The sequence below is a fragment of the Melanostigma gelatinosum genome, assembly GCF_949748355.1.
Source record: "Melanostigma gelatinosum genome assembly, chromosome: 22".
NCBI lineage: Eukaryota > Metazoa > Chordata > Actinopteri > Perciformes > Zoarcidae > Melanostigma > Melanostigma gelatinosum.
The window spans coordinates 4,050,740-4,075,028 of NC_136655.1; the positions used below are offsets into that span (position 1 = coordinate 4,050,740).

General features: G+C 44.2%; 1 protein-coding gene across 3 annotated transcripts in view; it reads left to right on the forward strand.

The window, feature by feature from the left end:
* The first annotated feature begins 1,907 nt into the window (after positions 1 to 1,907).
* Positions 1,908 to 24,289, forward strand: part of acss3 (acyl-CoA synthetase short chain family member 3) — a 46,338-nt gene continuing 23,956 nt past the window's right edge. For 2 of the 3 annotated variants that reach the window (XR_013772999.1, XM_079294114.1), the window contains exons 1-15: positions 1,908 to 2,395; positions 3,367 to 3,511; positions 3,996 to 4,184; positions 5,092 to 5,226; positions 5,830 to 5,970; positions 6,551 to 6,631; positions 6,736 to 6,831; positions 7,213 to 7,364; positions 9,606 to 9,709; positions 20,295 to 20,390; positions 20,582 to 20,645; positions 21,660 to 21,741; positions 22,027 to 22,149; positions 22,228 to 22,327; positions 22,494 to 22,669. Coding sequence is in view for 2 of the 3 variants with exons in the window: in XM_079294114.1 (XP_079150240.1) it covers positions 2,079 to 2,395; positions 3,367 to 3,511; positions 3,996 to 4,184; positions 5,092 to 5,226; positions 5,830 to 5,970; positions 6,551 to 6,631; positions 6,736 to 6,831; positions 7,213 to 7,364; positions 9,606 to 9,709; positions 20,295 to 20,390; positions 20,582 to 20,645; positions 21,660 to 21,741; positions 22,027 to 22,149; positions 22,228 to 22,327; positions 22,494 to 22,669 (2,001 nt within the window). In the remaining variant the exon portion in view is untranslated. The remainder of the gene's footprint in view (positions 2,396 to 3,366; positions 3,512 to 3,995; positions 4,185 to 5,091; positions 5,227 to 5,829; positions 5,971 to 6,550; positions 6,632 to 6,735; positions 6,832 to 7,212; positions 7,365 to 9,605; positions 9,710 to 20,294; positions 20,391 to 20,581; positions 20,646 to 21,659; positions 21,742 to 22,026; positions 22,150 to 22,227; positions 22,328 to 22,493; positions 22,670 to 24,289) is intronic. The other variant, XM_079294115.1, reaches the window with a different exon arrangement.

The following is a 24,289-nucleotide window of genomic DNA, read 5'->3' on the forward strand; positions in this document are numbered from 1 at the left end:
GCACGGAAAGAGGGCACGGAGAGATTACAGGCTCCCACCCATATGGGCTGGAATACAGTCCTGCTTTTTTTCCTTTTTTTTAAGAGGTGGGATTACGCTGCAGCGCTCTTAAGTGCCAGATTCTTTCATGGCCTTGTCTTCTACTGATCAAAAAGGTACATTGGGTCATGAATTCTGACAAACTCTGATCCCTGTGCAGCTTTGACTGTGATATGTCAAGTTGCACTGGGAAACAAAGAGTTGAAAGTGTCCTGGTGAACTGATGCATACCTCAAAAGTAATGCATTGATGTAATCGTTAGGTTTTACTGCGTGACGTGACAGGCTGCTGCTGCTGCTCTGTTGTCTGTGACCAAGCTCCATCAGGCAGCTGACAGGTGGAGGAAGATCCTCATGTAAACATGCGGGAGGTAGACTGACATCCGAGAAGTTGTATTTATTTGACTCAATAAATATACAATTGTGTTTGCAGGAGCCACTAAGGGGAAGTTGCTCCGTGATGATATTCCGTCACTTCTTAAGACTATCTTGGTCATTTGTGCTTTTATTTATTTCTTTAATATATATTTATCGACCTATTTGTTCAATACTTGTGTACGTAACAGTCCAGTCTATTTTGTTTCTGCTTCAAAAGAATCACACACAAATTACACCAAATCAGAGAAGAGGACAAGAAGGAGGGGATTGGACGACCGTTCGGGTCCGATTGGCCTTTTGCAAGCAGCTATACTGCTCTCGCTCTGTGCACGTCCGGTGCCAGAGAGTAGAACGATGATATGTATTCTGCCAACAGCATCTGCGCGGTTATGAAAAGAGTTATGGCAGCGCCTGAGGGAGCAGTGATTTAGCGAGACCTTTTGGCCGGACAAATTACAGCATGAGAGGTGAAAGGGAGGCATCTTTTCCCTGCCAATGGTTGATTGCTATGCATGAAGAATGCTTGGAATTTACATGCTCTGTTGAATGCGATGAGATTTTAATCAATATTAGGTAAAAAAAAAACCCAAACAAGCACAGGTTCATCATGTCCAAAACGCCACAGGATAAGATGGATTCAAGAAGGCCTTCATCAATATCTCAGAATATGGAAAACACAATTCTTATTTACAGATGTTCTGCTACAACCAACTGCTATAATCCTGACATGATGTTTACAATTGCAAACAGCTGCTGTCGTATATTAATCGGGCATATTCTCTTGCATTCAGCACTAACTTGCCTTGTTTTATGTTGTCCTATAGATGGTAGAACTGTGTTTTTGTGTTTAATATCTCTCACTCAATCATATGTCACTCTTTATTTGTGTAGTTATTTTTCTACAAACATGTATAATGCCCCACACTTAAAAAAACATATGAAGCCTATAATATTTGTGTGTTAAATAAAATATGCACGACATCAGTACATTCTTGTCCCATTACGCCACGTCGTGAATCGAGTTAAAAGTAACTGCACAAGTTCTCTTGAACACTGTTGTGCTCATCGGACAGAGATCATAAAACGAAAACAATGGACAGCGGATGCAGCGGTGACAGACGTCATATTTAATTGACGTCGCTTTGAAATGACGGTTCCCGGGCAAGCTGTGTTAAAATTGGCTGTTGCCTCGACTCCTCTCTCCTCGACTCCTTCGCTTCGCATGGGGGCGTGACCAAGACGCCAGAGGAGGCGAGGCAAAGGAATCGAGCATCATGCAAAATAAGAAAATAAGAAAAAAATAAAATACTTTGTTGTTGTATAATTGGGCTCCAAGCCGCTGCATCACACAATAAATACACGTGCCAGCGTCACAATCCACATGCACGCGTAGCACATAGGTCACGTGTTGTGTGTGTGTTTGTAAACGTGGCTCAACGCTCCTCTTGTATCAACCGTATCCAGTTCATAGTTCGCATTCATTGAGGGTATTGTGAGGCTTTCCTTGGGAGGCTTCTTTCCCCTTACGCGGCCCCAGATTACATGTAGAGTTGCTGAAGCGCTTCTCCCTCACATGCAGGAAAACACCGGAAGCAAGAGAAACGCGTTGAAGTTTAGTTTATTCTTTTTTTTAAATAACTAGCCCGCAGCAGCTTCATAGCAATGCACTTTCAAATACAACACGTACTGCGCCCGAATCTCTGCGTTTCTATCCCGCGCAAGAGGACACTCTGGAGGACTGTTTACGCAGCACAACAACGTGGCGTGGGACCAGCTGGATCGCGTGCGTCTGCAGATATCAAGAAGTATTTCGCGCGGCAGTGGTGCAGAAACTATGCATCCGACACCGCGTACAGCCGAGCCTTCGCCCAAGCGAGGGACAAGCCCGAGACATTCTGGGGTGAGGTGGGACAGGACATAAACTGGTTTGAGCCGTGGAGTAAAACGGTGCACGTTGAGGATCCAGTGTTTCCAAACTGGTAGGTTTGGTGCAACACTTTCACTTGAGTTTAGGATATTTGCTTTTAAAAAAAGGAAACACTGTGGTCACTTTACAGCAATATGTCTCGTTAACAAGGCAACGCATCTGGTTCTCCAATTGCACAAAGATCTTGAAATACTTGGAAGCTTGTGAGCTTGAGAAAAATAAAAAAAGACATTTTCAAGATTAATTTATGACCCTGAACTACTAACATTTTAATAATGGCATCCCAATTTACCTATAGTCTGTTTGGACACCCCAAATACTTAATTAATACTCTAGACTTTCTTATGGCACCATGGTTTGAGAAGAGGTGGTGTGCGTAAAGTAGGGTCGAGTTTTGTTGAATCATTTAATGCATTTGATTTAAATAGTTGATAATCTGTGATTCAGCAAAAATACACATGGGAGAAAAGGTCCGTGCACGAAGTATAATTAATCTGTCACGTTGACGTCGTGTAATGATTAAACTTTAATCATTAAAGTGTGTTTAGGGGTATTGTCCAATCTCATTGGCCTACTTGTGTTCATGCATTGATGCGCGTGAGTTCGATAGCCGGTGCTGCTTTAACGCGGTAACGCTTTGTCCGTGTTATTGTCCCATTGAATGACCACGAGCAATGCACGTAACCGCCCTCTTGTCGTGTATCCACTTTGAAAAATTAAAATTGAGTCAAGGAAGTCGCGAGCCGGAAACGGAGGCAGCTCGCCTTCAAAGTAAAAGTTGCGTATTTGCAAACGTGATTGCTCCAGCGATCAATTTAAGGAGAGCTAAATTAAATCAACAAATAATCCAAACAATGACTATCATAAATTAGTTTTGAAGTCATATTAACACCATTTTTAAGTAAAAGGAAAGTACACTACCATCCAAAAATACAGTATTCAACAGTATAGAGATATGCAGATAGAGGCGGTGGCATATGATATGCATTGTTCACTTAAAATGTTCACATTGTTCACTTTCAGGTTTGTTGGAGGGAAGTTGAACATGTGCTACAACGCTGTGGATCGTCACGTTGAAAGCGGCCGTGGAGAGCAGCCTGCCATCATTTATGACAGCCCAGTGACTGGAACCAAACAGACCATCACTTTCAGGGAACTTCAGGACCAGGTACATAGTATTACAGTATGATTAGAGGCAGAATTCCCAGAAGTGAACGCCATTAAGAGCTGAAGCCGTCACTTTGTTAAAGCTTGATCTGCCATGGAGGACCGCAAAACACAATAAGAAAAAAGAAAGGCAAGTTATTCACTGTGACATGACACTTCAGTTCAGTTTAGTCTCAATTGCATGAATATTAATCAAAATGTGGTTCCCCCCAGAGAAAAAAATACACTTAATTGAATTAAACTTAGAAATATATATTGAAGTCTTTCATTTGTCAGATTAGGTCCAGTTCAAGGCAATCTGTAATGCACTTAAATTCACATTAATAACCCCATAAACATGCACAGAATACTGAGAAGAAACCCAAATGCACAGTGTGTCTGTTTTTACCATCAACTGTTTATGTTTGTGTGTTGGTTATAGAAGATATGCAGATATTTGAAAGAGTGCGGTGTGAGCACAGTTCTCCGTCTGTGTCTTGATCCAGGTGTCCAGGTTAGCAGGTGTCTTGGTGAAGAATGGGGTCCAGAAGGGGGACCTGGTGGTCATCTACATGCCCATGGTGCCACAGGCCATGTTCACCATGTTGGCCTGCGCGCGGATCGGTGCCCCTCACAGCCTCATCTTCGGCGGCTTCGCTTCCAAAGAGCTTTCTGTCCGCATCGATCACGCCAAGGTCAGGACGTCTTGTCGTGCACCTCTTGGTGGAGATCTGTCTTTTCTAGAGCCAATGGCAAAAAGTGACAGGACATATTACTGACTCTGTATGAACACCTCAGTTGTGTTGCAAGCCTGCTATTTGTTGTGAAATTATTCATGTCAATGAGGCTGACGTGACCTGAGTTTGACTCGACACTCGGGTGCCGGAGCCACAGGCTCTAATATCCTGTTGATGCAGCAAAACAAATATTCATACGACGGGAGCACTAGATCTATTATTTCTGTTTCTATTATAGAAACATGTATGTTCATGAAATTATAATGCAATCAAGTTCTCCAAAAAAAAATCAAACTCTCTATTTTCCTCTGTGAATTTTCTTTTTTTTGGATTTATCCATTGATGGTTCAATGTTGCGCCGATACTTTATGATAATAAATAAATAACAAACACGGGGCTCCGCCAAGACGTCAGCAACTTTATTCACTTCTCCCACACTTCATCAGAACCTATTTTTCTCTTTCCGTCTCATCCTCCACAATAAAAGCACCAAACGCATACAGGAACACTGCTTCATAGAGAGCTCTTAACACGCTCAACATAACAGCTTACAATAGTTTACCGAGGGTGTGGGGGGGGGGGTCTGCAAATCATCAGATAGCGGTCGACTCCGGGGCGTATTTGGGGATCCGCCCCGGAGTCGACTGCTATCTGGGTAACCACCTGCAGGGAAAGGTGCTTGACAGCGACGTAATAGGATGTGATGCACATTTTAGATGACAAAATATGAAAACATTTTATATTTAGGCGGCGTGTCATGTATTTCGATGGATTTTGTCTTTAAATGTAAAGCACTTTGAGTTTGCGTGTAATGAAATGTGCTATATGAACACACTACTATTACCTAAATCCTTGTGTTTCTCAGCCCAAGCTGATGGTTACAGCCTCCTTTGGCATCGAGCCAGGCAGACGAGTGGAGTACATCCCTCTGGTGGAGAAAGCCTTGGAGCTGAGCTCTCACAGACCCGCTAAAGTCCTCGTCTACAACAGGCCTAACATGGTAAGAGGCACGAAGCATCGCAAAGCTTAATTCGTCAGCGCGGTGTCGTTTGTGGCAGGTTCAAACGGATGAGATGTGTGTTTGCAGCAGAGGGGTCATGGAGGTGGTCCTAAACGGCCCGTGCATCTGGTTTTGTAGCAGCCTGAGCTGCACAGAGAGATAATTACAGCTCACTGCATTAGTGTGGTGACAGCAAGCTCACATTTGCTTCACCTTCACGCAATAAAAGAAGAAAAGAAATCATTGAATTTTAGGTCTGGAAAATAGAAATTATTCTTCAAATTGATTGCACAGTATTGCAATCGTTCTTCTTCGACTGTTCTTTTCTGGGCTGCACGTCTCAGTTCAAATTTGCTGTCAGTTAGGCCGTGTGCCAGCTGTTGTGTTAAATTAACACAATGTGTTCGACCCGGTTCGTATACTCCGGGGTTATCTATCGGGGAACGTTCTGCTGAATTATTACGATATCACGGTTGCATCTTTTTTTCCTTTTTTAGGAAGAAAATCACGGTTGGCATAGTTTAAAGATCTATATATAATACGACTTGAAGGGAGAATTTATATCCCGCAGTCACTTGTTTGTGTGTCTTTGCTGTTTTTTAGGAAAGAGTGTCAATGAGTCCGGATTTGAGTCTGGACTGGGAGGAAGAGATGGCCACAGCTCGTCCTCATGACTGTGTTTCTGTTCCCTCCAACCACCCGCTCTACGTCCTCTATACATCTGGAACCACTGGAACACCAAAGGTGCTGACATGTCAGGGTATCGGTCAGCAGCAGGAGGAAATCAATACCTGCTTCACATCTATCCATCGTCTACACGTACATTCTCAGTTGGACGCGTTGGGGATTCACCGTTGACCCCGTTTGTTTGAATGCGGTCAGTTCGGCGTAGAGCTTCTGTGTGAAAAAAACTCCAGCTCCTTTCAAATAGCATCGTTTTGTCTTTGACCAAACGGATGATATGAAATATCCGCCCGCTGGCGAGTTCCTGAGCTCAATGGAGCTGTCATTGCCAGCTTTTGTCCTCTGTGAGTTACTGTGACTTCCTCACTCAGTGCTGTAGGGGCACCATACGTTTGAGACGATCTCTATGATTGGAGACGTGAGGACTATTTCGCTCGGAAACATCTACAGAGCACCATTAACTTATAAAAGCAGGACTTTGGAGGCGGTTTGAGAAGCAGTCATTCGAAAACAAAATTCCATTACCTTCTCCACAGCAAGGCGTGAGCGTCTGTGTGCAGATTGATATTAAACGCCCGCCTCTTTGCCCAGAGCAATACCCGTCACCGGTCTGATGTGTTTTTTTTATCTCGTCCCCCAGGGTGTCGTGCGAGACACTGCCGGCTACGCTGTGATGCTGAAATGGACCATGTCAAATATTTATGGCCTCAGTCCTGGAGATGTAAGGCAATAACGCGTCCTCTTCTGAGTTCGAGCCTTGTTTGAGAACAAAGAGCAGGCAGTCAGCGAAGAGATATCTCACCTTTTTTGTTGAACCTGTTGCAGGTTTGGTGGGCAGCGTCAGACCTGGGCTGGGTGGTCGGCCATTCATACATCTGCTATGGTCCTCTGCTCCATGGTAACAGCACAATTCTCTACGAGGTATGTTCCCATGAACACGGCGAAGTGTCTTAAACTGACAACAGCAGGATTGCAGAAGGAGAAAGGTGTACAAGTCAAATATTTATTCAGAGCATAAAGGACTTCCACAACTACCTGCTGCTGTTTACCATTCTCAGTCGTTCTCAGTTGTCCCCTCGCAGGCTACTTGAATACCAGAAACGCATGTGAAATTGCCGCAGGAGGCGTTTGCCTGCAGGCTTCTGTTGTCTGTCTTTCCTCCGATAGTGCAACTGTGTTTTCTAATCCATGGATTTCTGGGCCCCATCTGTTTGGAAGGCAGCCTTCCAGTTTAAACAGCTGCTCTATGAATATTTTTTGATATGCCTGCCTCCGTGTCACCGTTTGTGGACTGTGTTGCAGGGTAAGCCTGTGGGGACTCCAGACCCCGGGGCGTTCTTCCGCGTCCTATCCGAACACGGAGCCGCCTCCATGTTCACGGCACCCACCGCCATCCGGGCCATTCGCCAGCAGGACCCCCACGCTGCCGTTGGGAAGAAACACCCCCTCTCCAGGTAGACCGCAACACCTCGCACAACAGGAAATTCCCCTGAACCAAGACCAAACAAACTGTTTTATAGTGCAGTATTTCTAACAAATGAAGCACTAGCGTACAGGCTATTCAACAACTACCACCGGTAACAAGTAAAAGATTGTTTTTATGCACTGAACATGTCAATAATCTGTCGTTTTCTGGTGCTTCTAAGTAACGTAATGTGAGAACTGTGAAGACAGTCGGCATTGGCCGTAACCCTCAAATGCACGTTGTTAGTTGAGCTTTGAAATAGCCAGGACTGATGTGCTTCAGGATATCACGGCTGGCGGTGTTGTGTGCAGTCTGTCCGGCCTCTCGTTAGTCGCCGGCCATCTGTTGATGCAGCGCCCTCTCCCAGCTCCATATCTAGCTGACAGTCTGTACCCTCTCGTGTGTTAATCAGGCTGAATGACAAACGATGGCAAGTCACTGCAGCTCACCTGTATTAAATATTACTGCGTCAACTTGTTTCCCCCCCCCCGGGCTGCTGTCTCACTGAAGGTCTTCTGTAGCTCAGAGTTAAAAAACAAAACATTTTTCCACAGTATTAGTTTGGCCCAGAGAGTGAAATACTTGCCGAGTTTATTGGAATTATTAATTGTTTGTTGCGGTGCAATGAAATTTGGACCTGCGGGTGTCAATTCCCCCGCTTTCATTCTGGTCAGCGGGCTGAAAGTGCCTCTAAGCACACAATCATAAAGCAATTCTGAGTGCGGATGACCTCTGGCCGCAGTGAATCATTCAGTAACTCCGGCGTTGTGTGCAGAATTTGACGACGCTCTGTTGTTCAGTGCGCTGAATGCAGACAGAGAATATTTCCCGCAATATTTTTGCCTGAAAATCGTATTCTTCATGTGTCTTTTGACGTGAGGCAGCAATACAAAGAAAGCAATCAAACAGGATTCGATTGTAGCGCCGGCCGGCTCAATGTCTGAGCCTTTTTACTCGTTATCTTATGATGTGTACTTTCAATTTTAAAGTGCACCAAATAGAGGTTTTCTGCGGATAAAATGTGGTATTTTTGAAATTTGGAATCTCAGAAAAGGGTTAGTTTAGTGGAGGAGTTACCGACAAGTTGTGTGTCAGTTCTTGCCTCTGTCTTGATCGTTTTATTTGCTATATAAATGAGTGTTTGTGACAATATTGCCAAATGGATCCAGATCCAGTCTATGCATTTTGCCACCTCGTGTAACACACGGAAGGAGATGTCGATACTAATCATGCTGGTTTTAATTAAAAGTGTGTTGATGGACGTGGCAAAACCTTCCAGAAAACGTTATTATCAAACGCATGATTACACGCTCGAGAGGACTTAAACAATCATTTTGTACGGCTCAAATACCCTGTCAGCAGTTTATTGACACTGTGAGACAGTTGCTCCCTCCGGAGCCAGCTCCACTGTAATAACCCTGGACCCGTATCAACGGGCTGCAGCCGTATTACTCGTCAAATTGAGAGTTTTGGCTGCAGGGCGGTCCAAAGTTGTGAAGGCTGCAGCAGCGCTCTCCCCCCCCATTCGCCATGCTACATTTATGCCGACACGTGTTCATGACTGAGCGTTGATTGAGTTCTCCTGTCTTTAAAGCGCCACTGACAGAGTGCACGGCTCCACTTAATAGTACTTTCTGGTGCAAAGTAGGGATGGGCGACATGGCCAAAATCGTCTATTACGGTGTGTGTAATGTCATATCACGTCTGAGGCCGGTGACGGGACGTCTCAGTCACAGGTGAGATCACAGGGAGAGTGAAATGGAGGATGCTGCCCTGATGGCAAACTTGATCCAAAAACACTTACCCGGAAGAGGTATTGCATGAGTTCAAAGGCACATTCAAGAGAAGCCGTAGTTTATATTAAGCCTGACAATTGATATGACCCAGTTTTCATCTCGTACACTTAAAACAGTGAATCGCACGAAAGCACCACTTTAAATCTCATGTTTACCAGAGATGTGCTTTAGTTTCTTGGAAATAAGCATGAAAAAGCATTAAAAAAACACAAATTGACCAAAGAAATCGAAGTCAACTGAGAAAATAACAGATAATTCGACCAAGAGGGGCCAGCCCTGGTTTTAAACAGCGTCGAGCATGTGAATAAACTTGGTTCAAGCTTTCTTTCCCCCCGTGGCAGAGATGTATTGTGTTGTCTTCACCGGTCCTCTGCGAGGGTACATACGTCATGTTTCTTTACGGCGATTGACAGATGTACTCTGTGTCCCTGCAGGTTGCGCTCGTTGTTCCTGGCAGGCGAGCGCTGTGACGTGGAGACGCTGGAATGGGCCAAAAGGAGCTTCGGGGTTCCTGTCCTGGATCACTGGTGGCAGACTGGTAGGAAGCTTTCTGCTTTCAATCAGAGCTTTACCTTGTTAATGCCCGGTGTTCAAAGCATCACTGGGAAATATTCTCCTGTCTTATCTGATTCCATACACTTTCCCTTTTTTGCCCAAACTTGATATTTGACAGGAAGCAGTAAATTGGAACGTAACCGACATAACGTTCTGCTCTCCTGCCTCTTCCGTCTCTTCAGTGTGACGCATCGCAGAGCAGCCAGGCCGTCGTACAGAACGTGCAGTTCACGGGCTTAATGTCACAGGGTTTCTGCTGGGTCAAGTTCAAATTGTTTCAAACATTTATCCAGTGTAATATGCCTTTTGTGCGACGCTGCCACGTGCAATTAATCATGTCGGTCGAGAAGCACTTTACCCTCCAAACTTTAGGGATTAAGTTCTGACAGAGAAAGCATTTCAAGGAGTACTTGTGTTAACATGAACTGTACATGATGTTTTAATTGAACTTGATCTTTAAGACTCGGCCTCGTCTTCAGCTTGAGAGCGTGAGCAGACTATGAATCGGGTCTTTGTTGTGTTTTATTAGTCCACTGACATCAACTTGGCCTCGAGAAGAGATATAGCTGCAGGAAATCACTTTTCCCTTGAAAGCGCGGCGTCATTATGAAGATCATTTTTATCACACTGCCCTCTCTGATTAATCCCATCTGATGGTCTGTGTCGCAGACCGGGGGATTGGAGCCCTTCTACCGGAGTAATTATGATGTCAAAGCAGCCATTGTTTGATTTTATAAGCTCCTCTGAGAACTGATCATCACACAAAATGACATAATTCGGACGAGTTATTTCAATGGCAATCAAAAGTAGATGGGGATGTGCAGATGAACAATGGCTGAAATCACCATTTTAATGAAGTCAAAATGAGAATCGTGACTGGAAGTGATGGTGCAAATTAAATTAATAGAACGGCTCCATTACAACTGAACAATAATCCGATTTCTTTTTTAATATACATGTGCAATAGCCCCAAGTCAATCATTGTCAGGTGGGAAACTCCCAGAGAGCATTACTTCCAAGCGGTCACATTCCACAGCAGCAATTAAATAGAGGGTTTGATTGGCAGTGCCATTCATTGAGGTCACTGATGTTTAATTGACTTTGCGCCCGTAAGGGACAGTGAGTGACTGGCTGAGGTGTGAGCACTGAGTTACGTGCTTGGAAAAGAGATAAAGGAAAGGAAGCAATCGGAGGTACGTGTGTGAGTTCAGGAGTTATAATTGAAATAGCTTCCCCACTGGAACGTGCTTTGAGTCAGACAAATCTTTTATTGTGTTTTTATTACTTATAACTGCTTGAATAATGGAAATATTAGATTTTTTTTCTCCAAAAAAGGGGTAGTTGGTGAAATTGACAATCGTGGAAAGTGCCATGAAATCATATTTTATTTATTTTAACAATTTCTGTTGAAAATCATTAAAAAACCATCACCATGATTTTACGTCTATTCTGGTTTTAATGACGAGGTTAAAGTTCACTCACCTCGGGTAGTATAGGGGGTTTTTTTCCTGAAGGAATTTTGCTTAAATATTAAACAATTATTCAACTTTGGAAGCTCTCAAACGTGACGTTCTCAGTCTCACTTGTCGTTGGAAAAATGGATTACAAACATGATTTCCCGCTCGTGTGATGCGATCAATTATTTTCACGTCATAGTAGAAGACCCTCATTTCACAGCAACACTGTAAAACATGGGTTTTTATATGACTGCCTTTTAGTAAAATTGCGATAGAGTAATTGTTGTCATATGGCGAAAAGGTTACAGTCATTTTAGGCTGATCACACTTTGCAAAGAAGGGCTTCCATTCGGATCCGTCTTCTCTTTAAAAAGTCCATGAACAGACTCAATATTTCAGTGCCGCATTGCACCGATGCACTTGAGGTGAATGTAAGGTTCACAGGGGGCTGAGTCACGCTCACTTGCTAGGTCACGCCCCTTCAATCACCGTCCAGCGGTCGTACATTAGACAAGGAGAGGCGAGTTTGCCGTTTCCTAGAAAGTTTGTAATCTCCCTTTTCGTCACCTCGCGGTCAACCTATTGTTTAACACGGCTGTTGTGGGAATCTCGGGTTCCCAGCTTCCCCTGCATTGTTCTTAGGCCTCTGATTCCAATGATTCTTGAATGTGTAAGACCCTGTTCGGTTTTTGGATGGGAGGCTTTCATCCAGGCAGCATGCCATCATCCTAATGCCCCCCCCCCCCCCTACTAGTGAGCTATGATAAATGTTCCAGCGACGGCGAAAGAGCAGAATTAGATGTCTCTTTGTTTTGTAATGTTGTCCTGCCTGCGAGAATGTAGAATCGATGGCGGGCAAGACGACGTCTCTGTGTTAAAGATGGGATCAATACTGCTGCTGGACCGTTGGAAAGCCATCGACCTTGAAGTTGGTGCAGGCAACACACACTGATCTGAGCGCAGATTAGCCCACTTGACTGATTGGTCTGTCCGGGGCGCGACGGGAGTGTGAAAAGCTCAATATCGCAGAAATGTAATTCATCAATTTTGGCTCTTGGGTTTGAATTGCCGACCCTGCTGTAGGCTTATCCGCATACATGCTGCAGTCCAGCTCCTCTGGAGGCTGTCCCAGTTCAGCTCAGCGTGTTCAATTCTAGCTCCCAAAAAAAGGAAGGTAGCAGCCTTCTTTTCCCCAATTCCAGGCCCTTTACTCACAACATAGCTCCCAGTTATTGCCCCTCAATGAGACATTCATAACTGATACATACAATCCATATGACCAGGTGGGAAGAAAAAACACCAATGTTTGTTTTTTTAGTAGTTTGGAAGTTTGAAATGACAATCACCACCACAGTGATATCTAACTTCCTGGTGGTTAACTTGCTCTTTGGGTTCAGTGTGGTGCACTGATGGACTCCTGAGTGGTTGACCACCCAGACGCCGCTTTGTAGACTTTGTGCTGAGTCGTGGCCTCGTGGAAAGTGGAAATCAATTTGCCAAAGTGCAGTGACTTCCCTCTCTGGGGTGTTTTTATGCCCACTTTAAATATCGGGGCACTGATCTTCTCTTACGGCTGTTGGATGAGCATTTACTGGTTTTATATGAGCAGTGGGGGGAGTTGGAAGGATTTAGAGCGGGCTCCAATGTTCACAGGCAAACACCAGATTATGACATCTGCAAGCCTTTTGGTGCTGTGTGATTTAGTTGTTTACTCTCTAGCTGCGTCTCAGATTGTGTCTGAAGAGCAGATGGATGGACTTTAGGAAACTTCCCCGAGCCTGGATGTGCTGAACAAAAGCTTTCTCATCACCCATCTTTCTCTCTGAAGCTTCAGATAACATTTCATCCTACTTGAACAAAGGGATGTTTGTTTCTCTCGCTTCCTTTCTATCCCTCACACACACACACACACACCCAAACAAAGTGCTGTCACACCTAGCAGGGTGATATCTTGAGTCCTCTGGCACCCTCTTGATTTCTGTCTGGATGTGTCTGTCTGTCAGCCCCCTGCTAAACTCAATATGTGGCGGCTGGCGGCCGGCGCAGCGATCCAAACGTGTTCTCCACTTTTTCACGGTGGAGTCGGTCACTTCTCTCTGTCTGTCTTTCAAATGTGTGGGTGAGAGAGACTCCGGCATGTTATGCATATTCATGAAATCATCGTTAGCTTTGTTGTTTCCTTCTGAAGTTACAGAAAGAAACAACTTTTCAGAGTTTGTCTGAAGCCATCTGTGTTTCCCAGCGACGGCTTTTTCATATCCACATGTTGCACGTCGTCTCAGTCGGTTGGTGTTTATTTTATCTTTTTAACCACAATTTGTATTCATCATACTAACGAGTATGACTCCAGCCTGAAGGAGATAACGCTTGTTTACCCAGAACGTGTAACACAAGCACGGCTGGCAGACTGTGTTGATTCATTCTTCTAACACAGGAGCGTATGTGTTCTGCCTGTACTGAGTTCACGAGTCACGATGCTCTGTTTCGACCGTCTCTCTGGAGGCGGGACATCAATCAAGCAACCTTTTAGCAATGTCTGTTCCCTGACACCTCTCCCTTCATCTTCCCCTCCAGAAGAAGAGAAGCGGCAACTTTGTCAACGTGAAGCGGTTTAACATTCAAGGCTCGTTTACTCCAACATGGGTCTCGCAGAGAGGAGAGACGGACTCCTCCTTGAGAAACTCACTATCCTCAAAACACCTGGAAGCAAAGTTTGTTTTCGTCTTTTGGCTCCCAACTCCTTGGGTCTTGGGTTTGGTTTTCTACTTGTAGCTCACCTGCAAAATAGATAGAAATTGAACCGAATCGATGGGCTGGTGTGCGGTTGCTCGTGAATCTTCTTCGCTGCATGCTTTCAGTCCTGGAATGTAGCACACCTGGACTTACTGACAACATCTGAATATTCAGCTGCGTTCTGAACATGGATCTTTGTTCGGATTTTAGTCTGTGTTCTGGAGTCCAACTGGAATTTAACAATCCTTGAAAGAGACTAAAATCTTGGGATTATTTTCAAATGTATTGTTTATGTATTTTATTGTTGAAAGGAATGGGGGGGGGGGGAGGTCCTTGGAGATGTAGATCAGTACATCAGGGTTTAGTGTTTGACTTTTGATTCAAATACTCTTGAACCGCTGCCCTACACGGCTGTCTCTGACAGCAGAAGAAGTATTCTCCAGCGCCTCGGTGTAAATCTGCTGCATCATCGCCGTAGAGTTCCTTATTTATCAAGCGGCGAGTGTTTGCAGCTCCCGTTAAACGATGCATCATCCAACTCATTATCTTTTGACATGCACTGGAAACAGTTCGTTAGCCCCCCCCCCCCCACCCCTCCCCCCCATAAAGAGCTGGTGTTGCTCGCTCACTCCTCACACAGCTCCCCTTTGATCTGCACAAGGCCCCGGTTGTTAATAATAATAATAATAATATGGTGTAATAATAATAATAGGCAGCATGGCGGTCAGCGGACGGGAGGTCAAAGGTCGAAACATGTCTCTGGTCCTTAGAATGAAAACAATATTGCCGGCAGGCTTTGATTTCGGGGGATTTTCTGCAGAATGCACATCCAGCATCACGCCAGCTAGTCTATTTGTTAAACATTCGATTATTTTTGTCATTGATTGCATGCAACGAAAAATGTACACATTCTCTGCTGGCAAAGTTTCATCGCGCTAACGAGCTCGCGGCTGAGAATTTGGCTAATTCGACCAATTTAGCTCGTAGATTAGTTTTCACTCTGGATGGCGTGGCTGGCGCAGGCGAGACTCGTTCTCTGATGAAGAGTGGAAGTGATCGGCGTGCTCGTTATTCCAATGTGCAGCGGGCTCCATCACTTCTCAGCCTCCCGTTGTCATCGGATACGCTGATTCATCTGGTCTCATCAGCCCAGACATGACACCAAACTGCTCTTTTTCACCTGCGCGTTCTCCTCCATCGCTCCCCCGTTACCTTCGTTACATTTCTCCGTGCTTATACGCTAATTTCACGTGGACACACAGACCTGCATGCATAAATGAACCACATTTGCGAGAGAAGGACATGAATGCATCGTGTTGTCAGCCCCTGAGCCACCTGAAAGCAGCCCAGCTCACTTCCCCTTATGTACGTATGAGAAAATATCTGCCGTTTTGAAGCCTGATAATAATATGAGTGCTATTTTAAGAGCCATGTGCCAGTGGGGGGTGGGGGGTGGGGGGAGATGAGGAAAGGATGAAGGTTGCTGATGTCACTGGTGTTGCCTGGCAACAAATGTGTGTTTCCAGTTGGCAGGGTTTGGCTGCCTCACCAGCGAGCGGATGGACTTACAGCAGTGTTTTACGTCTCGCTCTGTTTGTCTCCGTTTGTCTCCGTTTGTCTCTCTGTCTCTCTCTGTTTGTCTGTCAGACTGACAGCAGATGCCTTTCTACACAGAATGGGATTACCATGAGAAAGTAAAGCGGACCTCTCCAAAACACCTGTCTTGTCAAATGTATTGTAGCGTTGAAAATGCCGCCCCTGGCCTGTATGCCAAATGCAGTGCTGGCACAGACTTGTTTTTTCCGCACATCCTGCTTCTCCTCATGGATCGGAAAAGTGTGAGCCTCAGAGAGTCTGTGAAGGGCAGTTTCACAGCTTAAAATCCTTAAACTCTGATACACTGATGAGGAACAGAAGCTTTTAAAAGTCTGGCATTCACGAACTCAACACATAGAAGAGCAATACACTGAATCGGGTGAATATACATCACCTGCAGGACACCGTTTCATAATTAGCTCCTCGGCGGTCAGGATGCTACTCCTGTGGCGCTCCTTCAACAGAGAAAACAATGAAGAGAACTAGGCTTCTCACTGGCAGGACCACCCATATTTCATATGTAACAGTTATCAAGAATCATTTTACAGAAGCTGTTATTGTAAATTATTTATATTGTTGAAGCTCAACTGGTTTTTACTCAAAAAAACTATTTGCTGTGTAAAGTTTAGTATTGTCTACCTGATTATAACATTACGTCCTCGTGTGTGTGTGGTAATCCGACCTTCTCTGTGCTTTGTTGCTCAGCTGTCGCCATGTTGAGAGCCGCGTGGAAGCAATCCCTCAATCCTAGATATGCTCTGAATTTCAAACTGTAAGTAGAATTAAAAAGACAATAATAAATCTTCACTTAATTGGTGTGCTGTCCCACCTTTTCTCCCTCAGCTTCTCCTTTTGAAGAAACAATAAATGAGAGTCAAGTTATTCCTTGGTCGTGTCACGCTCGTGCTCTGTTGCCCACCTTTGGGAGATGCTTGGGAGCCTTGGCTTTGTGTCTCACTCGGTCTCATTACATTACTGCAGAGAGACAGTAGCGCAGATGTCCCTGCTCCTGTAATTACATATCCGAGAGCTGAGGTGTCACATTTGCATTACCCGATTGTTTACTCGGGGGGGGGGGGGGGGGGGGCTGCTGCCAACGCCTCTCTAACCGTCGAGCATTCATTTCAAGCCATCGTTTGTCTGCTGCTAAGGCTTGAGAACTGGTTTTACATGAAAGCAAGTGAAGCAGTGAATGCATAAACTTTGCCTCTGAGCAAATGAGGCGAGCTGTCTGAAAAGTGATAAGGGATGGAATGGAGTTGTCCCTTGAGGAGTCTGAGTTTTAAATGGGAGCGCATGTACGGATGTGTGTGCTCATCTTGTTTTCAGGTCCGTCTTTGGTGGGCAGCACCACCGGCATCTTTGTCGTTGCTGCAACCGAAACCAATTCCCCAATCCCCGTGCATTTGACTTTCTCTGTTGCCTCCCATTCCCTTTCTTCACTTGTTATTTTTCTTCATTTCAACATTGAGGCCAATCACAACTGCTTGGCCAACCAACCCCTTTTGGTTTCTTCGTGTGCTTGGCTCCTCAGCAGACTGCCAATGATGGTCTTAGCCTGAGCCCAAGTCCAATATTAGCTCTGTTTTGGTCCCCACCAACTCCTGAGGGGAATATGTGGCACTTTAGAGTTCGTGAAAAATGTGTGAAATTCAAAAGTAACAGCACCACATTTTTTAGCTATAATCCAAATTTTGGACAATGTTTTGTGACGTGACACTGTGTATTTCTGCTACATTGATTAATGTGTATAAATGTATAGCATGCCTGGAGATTGTGGAGAACTGTAGGGACACCAACACTCACTCTTCCACTCATAACAATCAATGTTTTTCAGTCCATGTTACATCAATGCAAAAAGCTTGCATTGGAGTTGCACTCGTGCATCTCTCTCCTCTCTCTCCTCTCTCTCCTCTCTCTCCTCTCTCTCCTCCTCTTCTTTTGAGTTTCATATTTGAGACCTGGTCAATTCCCCCTCCCCTCCCCGAGCTACTACTATTCGACAGCGCCAAAGCGCCGTACTGCCCATCCCGTTCTTCCGGAGCCTCCTCCCCGACGACCCCCCCCCCCCCCCCCCCACCCGGCCCATTCATCACACTCAAAATGCCTCTCGCTGGCCGAGCTCATCTCCAACAGGTCGAAGGGAGATTGATTTGTTTGTGTACAGAGGCAAAGGCAGCGAGAAGGAGCAGACAAAAAGGGAAGAGACAGCAGACCAACACTGATACAGAGGTGTGTTTTTGTGTCTGTGTGCCAAAGACTCCAGTCATTCAGATACACAGCCACACTGTGTGTGTGTGTGTGTGTGTGTGTGTGTGTGTGTGTGTGTGTGTGTGTGTGTGTGTGTGTGTGTGTGTGTGTGTGTGTGTGTGTGTGTGTGTGTGTGTGTGTGTGTGTGTGTGTGTGTGTGTGTGTGTGTGTGTGAGTGTGTGAGATCGACTCACAGATGATGTTTTCACTCCATAGCGTTCACTCACCTGTCTCAGCCGGTGCTGTCTGCCTTTCATATCCAGCATATTTAATCTCCTCTGCACAATGTGACCAGAATAGCAGCAGTGGATTTCATCTGCTTTGTCGCTCAAGGACTTTTTTTTTTTTTTTTTTTATCTCGACGCTTCAATAGACTCCGTTTTGACAGATAACCACATTGGATTAGATTTTGTCCTTGCAGATTATTATGGAAGAGACAGTTGAGTTATGGGCAGATCATAGCGCTGTGGGTGTCAAGAGTCACATTTCTACATGAATGGAGATACTGTCTGCTTGAAGTAATGATGGTTCAAATACCGTGCAGGTAATCAGAATGCTGTAATCATCTTTGTGTCTCTTCTCTCTGAGGGGTGTAGGAATGTAAATGAACAACAGCTGCTGTGTTGAGATCTATCGCGCCTTCGTATTGTGGGCTGAGGAGTTCTTGACAAACGGCCTTTCAGAGTTCTGCGCTTGTCAGTTCACCGTCTTTCCTTTTACGCGTGAGGAGGAAGCGTTTCAGTGCATTTTTAGTGTAGATCACTTTCCAGTGAGGCTGCTTTGCTTTGTAATTGTTTGATTTCACGCCTGAAAGCTGTCCAGACAGTTCACTCCCCTCGCTCCCCTCTGTGCCTTGTAAAATGTCAAGGTCCAATTATATTGTCTTTTTTCATTTGGGGTTTTTTTTTGTTGAATTTACTCGCCCCGGGACCCCGAGTCACCGCCAGAGAGGCCCCGGCTCCTGCTGTAAACAGCCAGGTTTAAACACTCCACTCATGCTGACACGGTTCGGTGGCTGTGGCGAGCCCTAATCGACGGGCAGTTCAGGAGCGCTTTGAAAGGACCCTCACGGCTTCCTCCAGGGTCAGACGGATGTATCGCTTTGCCAATATTGGCTCGTTAAATTAAATTGATGCGATAATGTCATCGAAGTCGATTTATGGTACGGTTTCGTAAGCAATTTATTTCTTATATTATCTAATTAGATTCAATCACTTTGTCAGTTTTTGCACAAGATACTGATCGCTCGAAACTTCCACCACTCCAACAGTGTCAATGCTGACCTCGAGCATTGTCCATAGTCCCATTGCCGTTCCATAAATGGTGCAGTGCGAGGAGTAGTGCGTTCCTGAAGGGGAAAGCAAAGGGCATGACTCTTTCATCACTCGGCTCTCTGACCATGTGGGCCTCACTGAATATCCCCCCTAAAGGAATAAAAAAAAAAATCCTTTTTTTAAATCATCGGTGCTGAATGCTGTCTCCGCTGACACCGATGGGCTTTGAACCCTGCAGGGAGTGGCTACATGGTTGCCAGTTCAGAGGTTGGGAAATGTCCCGCTTGTCCTGTTTATATCAACTTCACTCGTTCCTTTTCCCCCGTTTCTCTTTGTTTTGTTCTTTCTTGTGCACACACTCAGACCGGCATGCAGGTGAGGCAATTCACAGTCCTGCCAATGGTTAATACTCCTCCACTGACTGCGGCCGACGGGTGTGAAGCCCTGGTGAAGGCCCGTTGCTGTAGCTCTCCCTACAAGATTCAACGAGGAGTCTAAGAGGCGTCACCGGCGTACTAACTGAGCTGTCATTTGCAGAGCAGGCCTGCTGTCTTCAATGTTTTGTCCATTGGCCTTCGCCTTCCCAGAAGACGCTTCTGCCGTTAGCACGGCCACTGACTGCATATTTCAGTGCAATAATCCCTGATCGGATTCAGGTTCAGTGCACCTTTCTGCATGAATTTGCATTTTAACTGTCTCAAATGCCAACACACTCGGGGCCGCAATAACTACATGACAGAAACATCATACAGAGTAGATGATCCCATTACCTTCTGGATGAGCTGGTGCATGCATTTGCATGTTTGTGAAGACAAATGGCAGCAGGTCAGGTTATTTAAACGGCCTTTTGTTCGGTTTAATTATTTCAAAATTGCCAAAAGGCTGGTTTCTGTCTGCTCTAATGTGAAATTGATCAGCCGATGGAGCTCTGTCCTGTCTTAAAGGACAATATATCCCTCGGTGCAAGCAGCAGGCCCCTACAGATAGATGTACCGTAGAATATTAACGTGTGGTAGAGACAGGATGGAAATCATTGTGTGGTCTGTCACCTGTTGTGTGCGTGTTGGTGGAGACATCCGCTGAGTCAATGCTATGTGATAGATGAGCCCAACATGAGAAGGTTTAACGTTTGCATGATGGAGCAGACAATGATGAGGTTGTGTCAAAACTGGGTTTACCCCACAGATCTCCAGCGCCTGTGCTCTGACTAAAACTAAACGTGAGTCTGCGTGTCTCTCTCTGTGTCTCTCTTCATCAGAAACGGGCTCAGCCATCACCTCCTCCTGTATTGGTCTGGGGAGCTCGCTCACGCCACCTGCAGGTCAGGCTGGCAAACCCGTTCCAGGTTACGATGGTAAGAGTCGGAACTGCCGGTCCACGACCCAGCTGCAGTACACGTGTGGTTTTATTTTAATGTCACAATAATGACAGATCCTCACAACTCAAATGGATAAAACTCAGCAGCTGCTTTTCATTGCCTGCAGAGCGTCGCATGCTTCGGCACCATCTCTGAATATGAATTGCTTGCTCTCTCCTCTCCTCTAGTCACCGTGATCGATGATGACATGCAGGAGGTGGAGGCAAAAACCCTGGGAAATATTGTGGTGAGGTAAGCTGAGTGACTGTGAGCGGCTCGGCCATTGCTTTGCCTTTCTTCTGTCACCCTCGCCTGCAGTCGAAATGTGACAGAAAACTGGAATTCAATTTAAACTCCAATCTTTCACTCATTTATCTGAGTAATCGATACCGTTGGGCAGTGTTTCTGTGAGCTGCCTGTGCATAGTGGACTTCATCAAAAGCTCCAGCGGCCAACCCCGTAGCCCTTTGTGCTGCCTTATCTTGCGTTATCGCTCTCCAACTCCATTTCCCTGTTCCTCTGTAACTGCTGGTGTTGACTCGTGGCCAACACGGGGGATTTCCAAGGAATTCACATGTACTGTGAATACAGGGACAACCACAGGTGGAGCTGTAAACAGACGGGAACAGCTGTGTTACTGTGTTTTCCTTCTAGTAGCCAGAAAGTCTGTAACCACAGCTTCATAAAATCATCAACAAGAGAGTGAGCTCATTGTAATGTGTTATGGCTTCACTGTGTGTTCAAGTTCAAGTAAAAGAAACAATATATATATATAATATTAAAGAATATTTGCAGATTGTGCTGCAGTCATGAACAGCTGGAATCACGCTTTTTTTTTTTTTTTTTTACATCCACTGTCAGCATCAGAAATGCGTCTCCTCGTTCTCCTTCCAGAGAAATGAATCCATGCAGAGGCATGTTTGGGGTTCAAACTTGGGAAATGTGATGATCTTGTGTCAAGAAGGAGGATTACTGGAAGTCTGTGGATAAACGAAGGCTGAGTAACTGAGCTCTCCTATCCGCCGCGTGTGAGAGCGTCAGTCTAGACAGTTATCCATTACTTTATTGGGTCAAATCTGATTGTCTGCTCTTAATTCAACATGCCATTTAACTGTCATGTCCATGAAAAGTGTTATTTAATGTCATGCTTGAAGTATTTTTTAAAGTCATGCAGACTCACTTTTGTTATTTTGTGTAGGTTTATGGTTGAAGAGACATATTGGAATGGAACTAAACTTCAATTTTCGACTGAATCTTTTCCTTCAGAACACCTTTACCACCTGGTGCAGCGTTGTCGCTGTGGCAGAACCGCGCTCTGTTTAAGGAGCTCTACTTCACTAAGTTCCCGGTAAGACGCGTCGTCATGTCCACACAGTCCGGTGTTTAACGGACATGCAATCATTTGCACCGCTGTCTGATTTGATGACGAACGATTGTTTTTAATTGAATCTCTGTTCATTTCCTGTCATTTGGATCCATGTTGTAGTCGAGTGAGTAGTGATTTAGTATGTGTGGTAAAAGGGCGCCCTCTAGTGTTGAAATCTTTCATCACAGAGTCACTTGGTTTGTTGTGGCCGAAGAGAGACCTCACAAACTCAAATGTGCTCAGATTGTAATTCTATTCCCCCACCAGGGCTATTATGACACCATGGACGCAGGTTTCATGGATCAGGAGGGTTTCCTTTACGTCATGTCCCGGTCTGATGATGTCATCAACGTGGCAGGTCACAGGCTGTCAGCCGGAGCATTGGAAGAGGTAGGGGAATGATTACAGAGCAGGTGACACAAAGGTTTTCCCAACGCTTTGATGTGTGTGTGTGTGTGTGTTTTGCAGTCAGTGCTGCTGCACCCTGCAGTTGGAGACTGTGCTGTGGTGGCTCTGGAGGACGCGCTGAAGGGTGTCGTTCCCTTGGCCCTGTGCGTACTCAAGAATGGTGAGGCCTGGCAGATGCATAGCGTTGCATTTACTGAAGTAATATAGAATATTAACTCAAGTCACGATGAGTAGATATTTATGAATGAAGATCGTAACCCACACTGAATTCCAGCTGGTGTTAATACTACGTGTGCTTGTTCACAACATGCGCTTTGTTTTCTCAGGTGTGCAGAAAAATGAAGAGGAGATCATAGAGGAGATGGTGAAGCTTGTGAGAGACACCATCGGACCAGTGGCTGCCTTTAGGAAAGTGCTTTTTGTCCAAGGATTGCCGAAAACGCGCTCTGGCAAGATCCCTCGCTCCGCTTTAGCTAACCTTGTCAACGGCAAGCCTTACAAGGTACGATACAATCTGAGAAGTAGAATGCGAGTAGAACGGACATTGAACTTGCGTTGGTCATTTGACCATTTAACAGAACAGGACTCTCAGCACTGTGCATATGAATAGAATAACCATAGAATTAGTAAGCCCACTACTACAGTTAATCTTCTTTAAGATGTAAACCATACAAGATCTGAATGGGAATGTCAGTTCTACTGTCATTATATTTCTCTGGAAAACATATGACTTTTCTATTACTTTCCTTATGACACGTATGACTTTTAAAATATTTTTTTCGACATGCTATACTATGACTTTTTTATTTATTTCAACATGCAATTCTATGACTTTTTCATTTTTTTACAACATACTATACTATGACTTTCATTTTTATCGACATGCTATACTATGACTTATTTTCTTCGACATGCTATACTATGACTTTTTATGACTTTTTTCGACATGCTATACTATGACTTATTTTTTTTCCGACATGCTATACTGTGACTTATTTTCTTCGACATGCCATACTATGACTTTTTATGACTTTTTTCGACATACTATACTATGACTTTTTCATTTTATTTCGACATGCTATACTATGACTTTTTCATTTTATTTCGACATGCTACACTATGACTTTCATTTTTTTCGACATGCTATACTATGACTTTTTATGACTTTTTTCGACATACTATACTATGACTCATTTTTTGTCGACATACTATACTATGACTTATTTTTTTCCCGACATGCTATACTGTGACTTATTTTTTTTCCGACATGCTATACTGTGACTTATTTTCTTCGACATGCTATACTATGACTTTTTATGACTTTTTTCGACATACTATACTATGACTCATTTTTTGTCGACATGCTATACTGTGACTAATTTTTTTTCGACATGCTATACTATGACTCCTTTTTTTCAACATGCTATACTATGACTTATTTTCTTCGACATGCTATACTATGACTTTTTATGACATTTTTCGACATGCTATACTATGACTCATTTTTTTCGACATGCTATACTATGACTTTCATTTTTATCGACATGCCATACTATGACTTATTTTTTTTCGACATGCTATACTATGACTTTTTATTTATTTCAACATACTATACTATGACTTTTTTAATTTTTTTTCGACATGCTATACTATGACTTTTTATTTATTTCAACATACTATACTATGACTTTTTTAATTTTCTTCGACATGCTATACTATGACTTTTTATGACATTTTTCGACATGCTATACTATGACTTTCATTTTTTTTCGACATGCTATACTATGACTCATTTTTTTCCGACATGCTATACTATGACTTATTTTCTTCGACATGCTATACTATGACTTTTTATGACTTTTTTCGACATACTATACTATGACTTATTTTTTTTCTGACATGCTATACTGTGACTTATTTTCTACGACATGCTACACTATGACTTTTTATGACTTTTTTCGACATACTATACTATGACTCATTTTTTTCGACATGCTATACTATGACTTTTTATTTATTTCAACATACTATACTATGACTTTTTTCATTTTTTCCGACATACTATACTATGACTTTCATTTTTATCGACATGCTATACTATGACTTATTTTTTTTCGACATG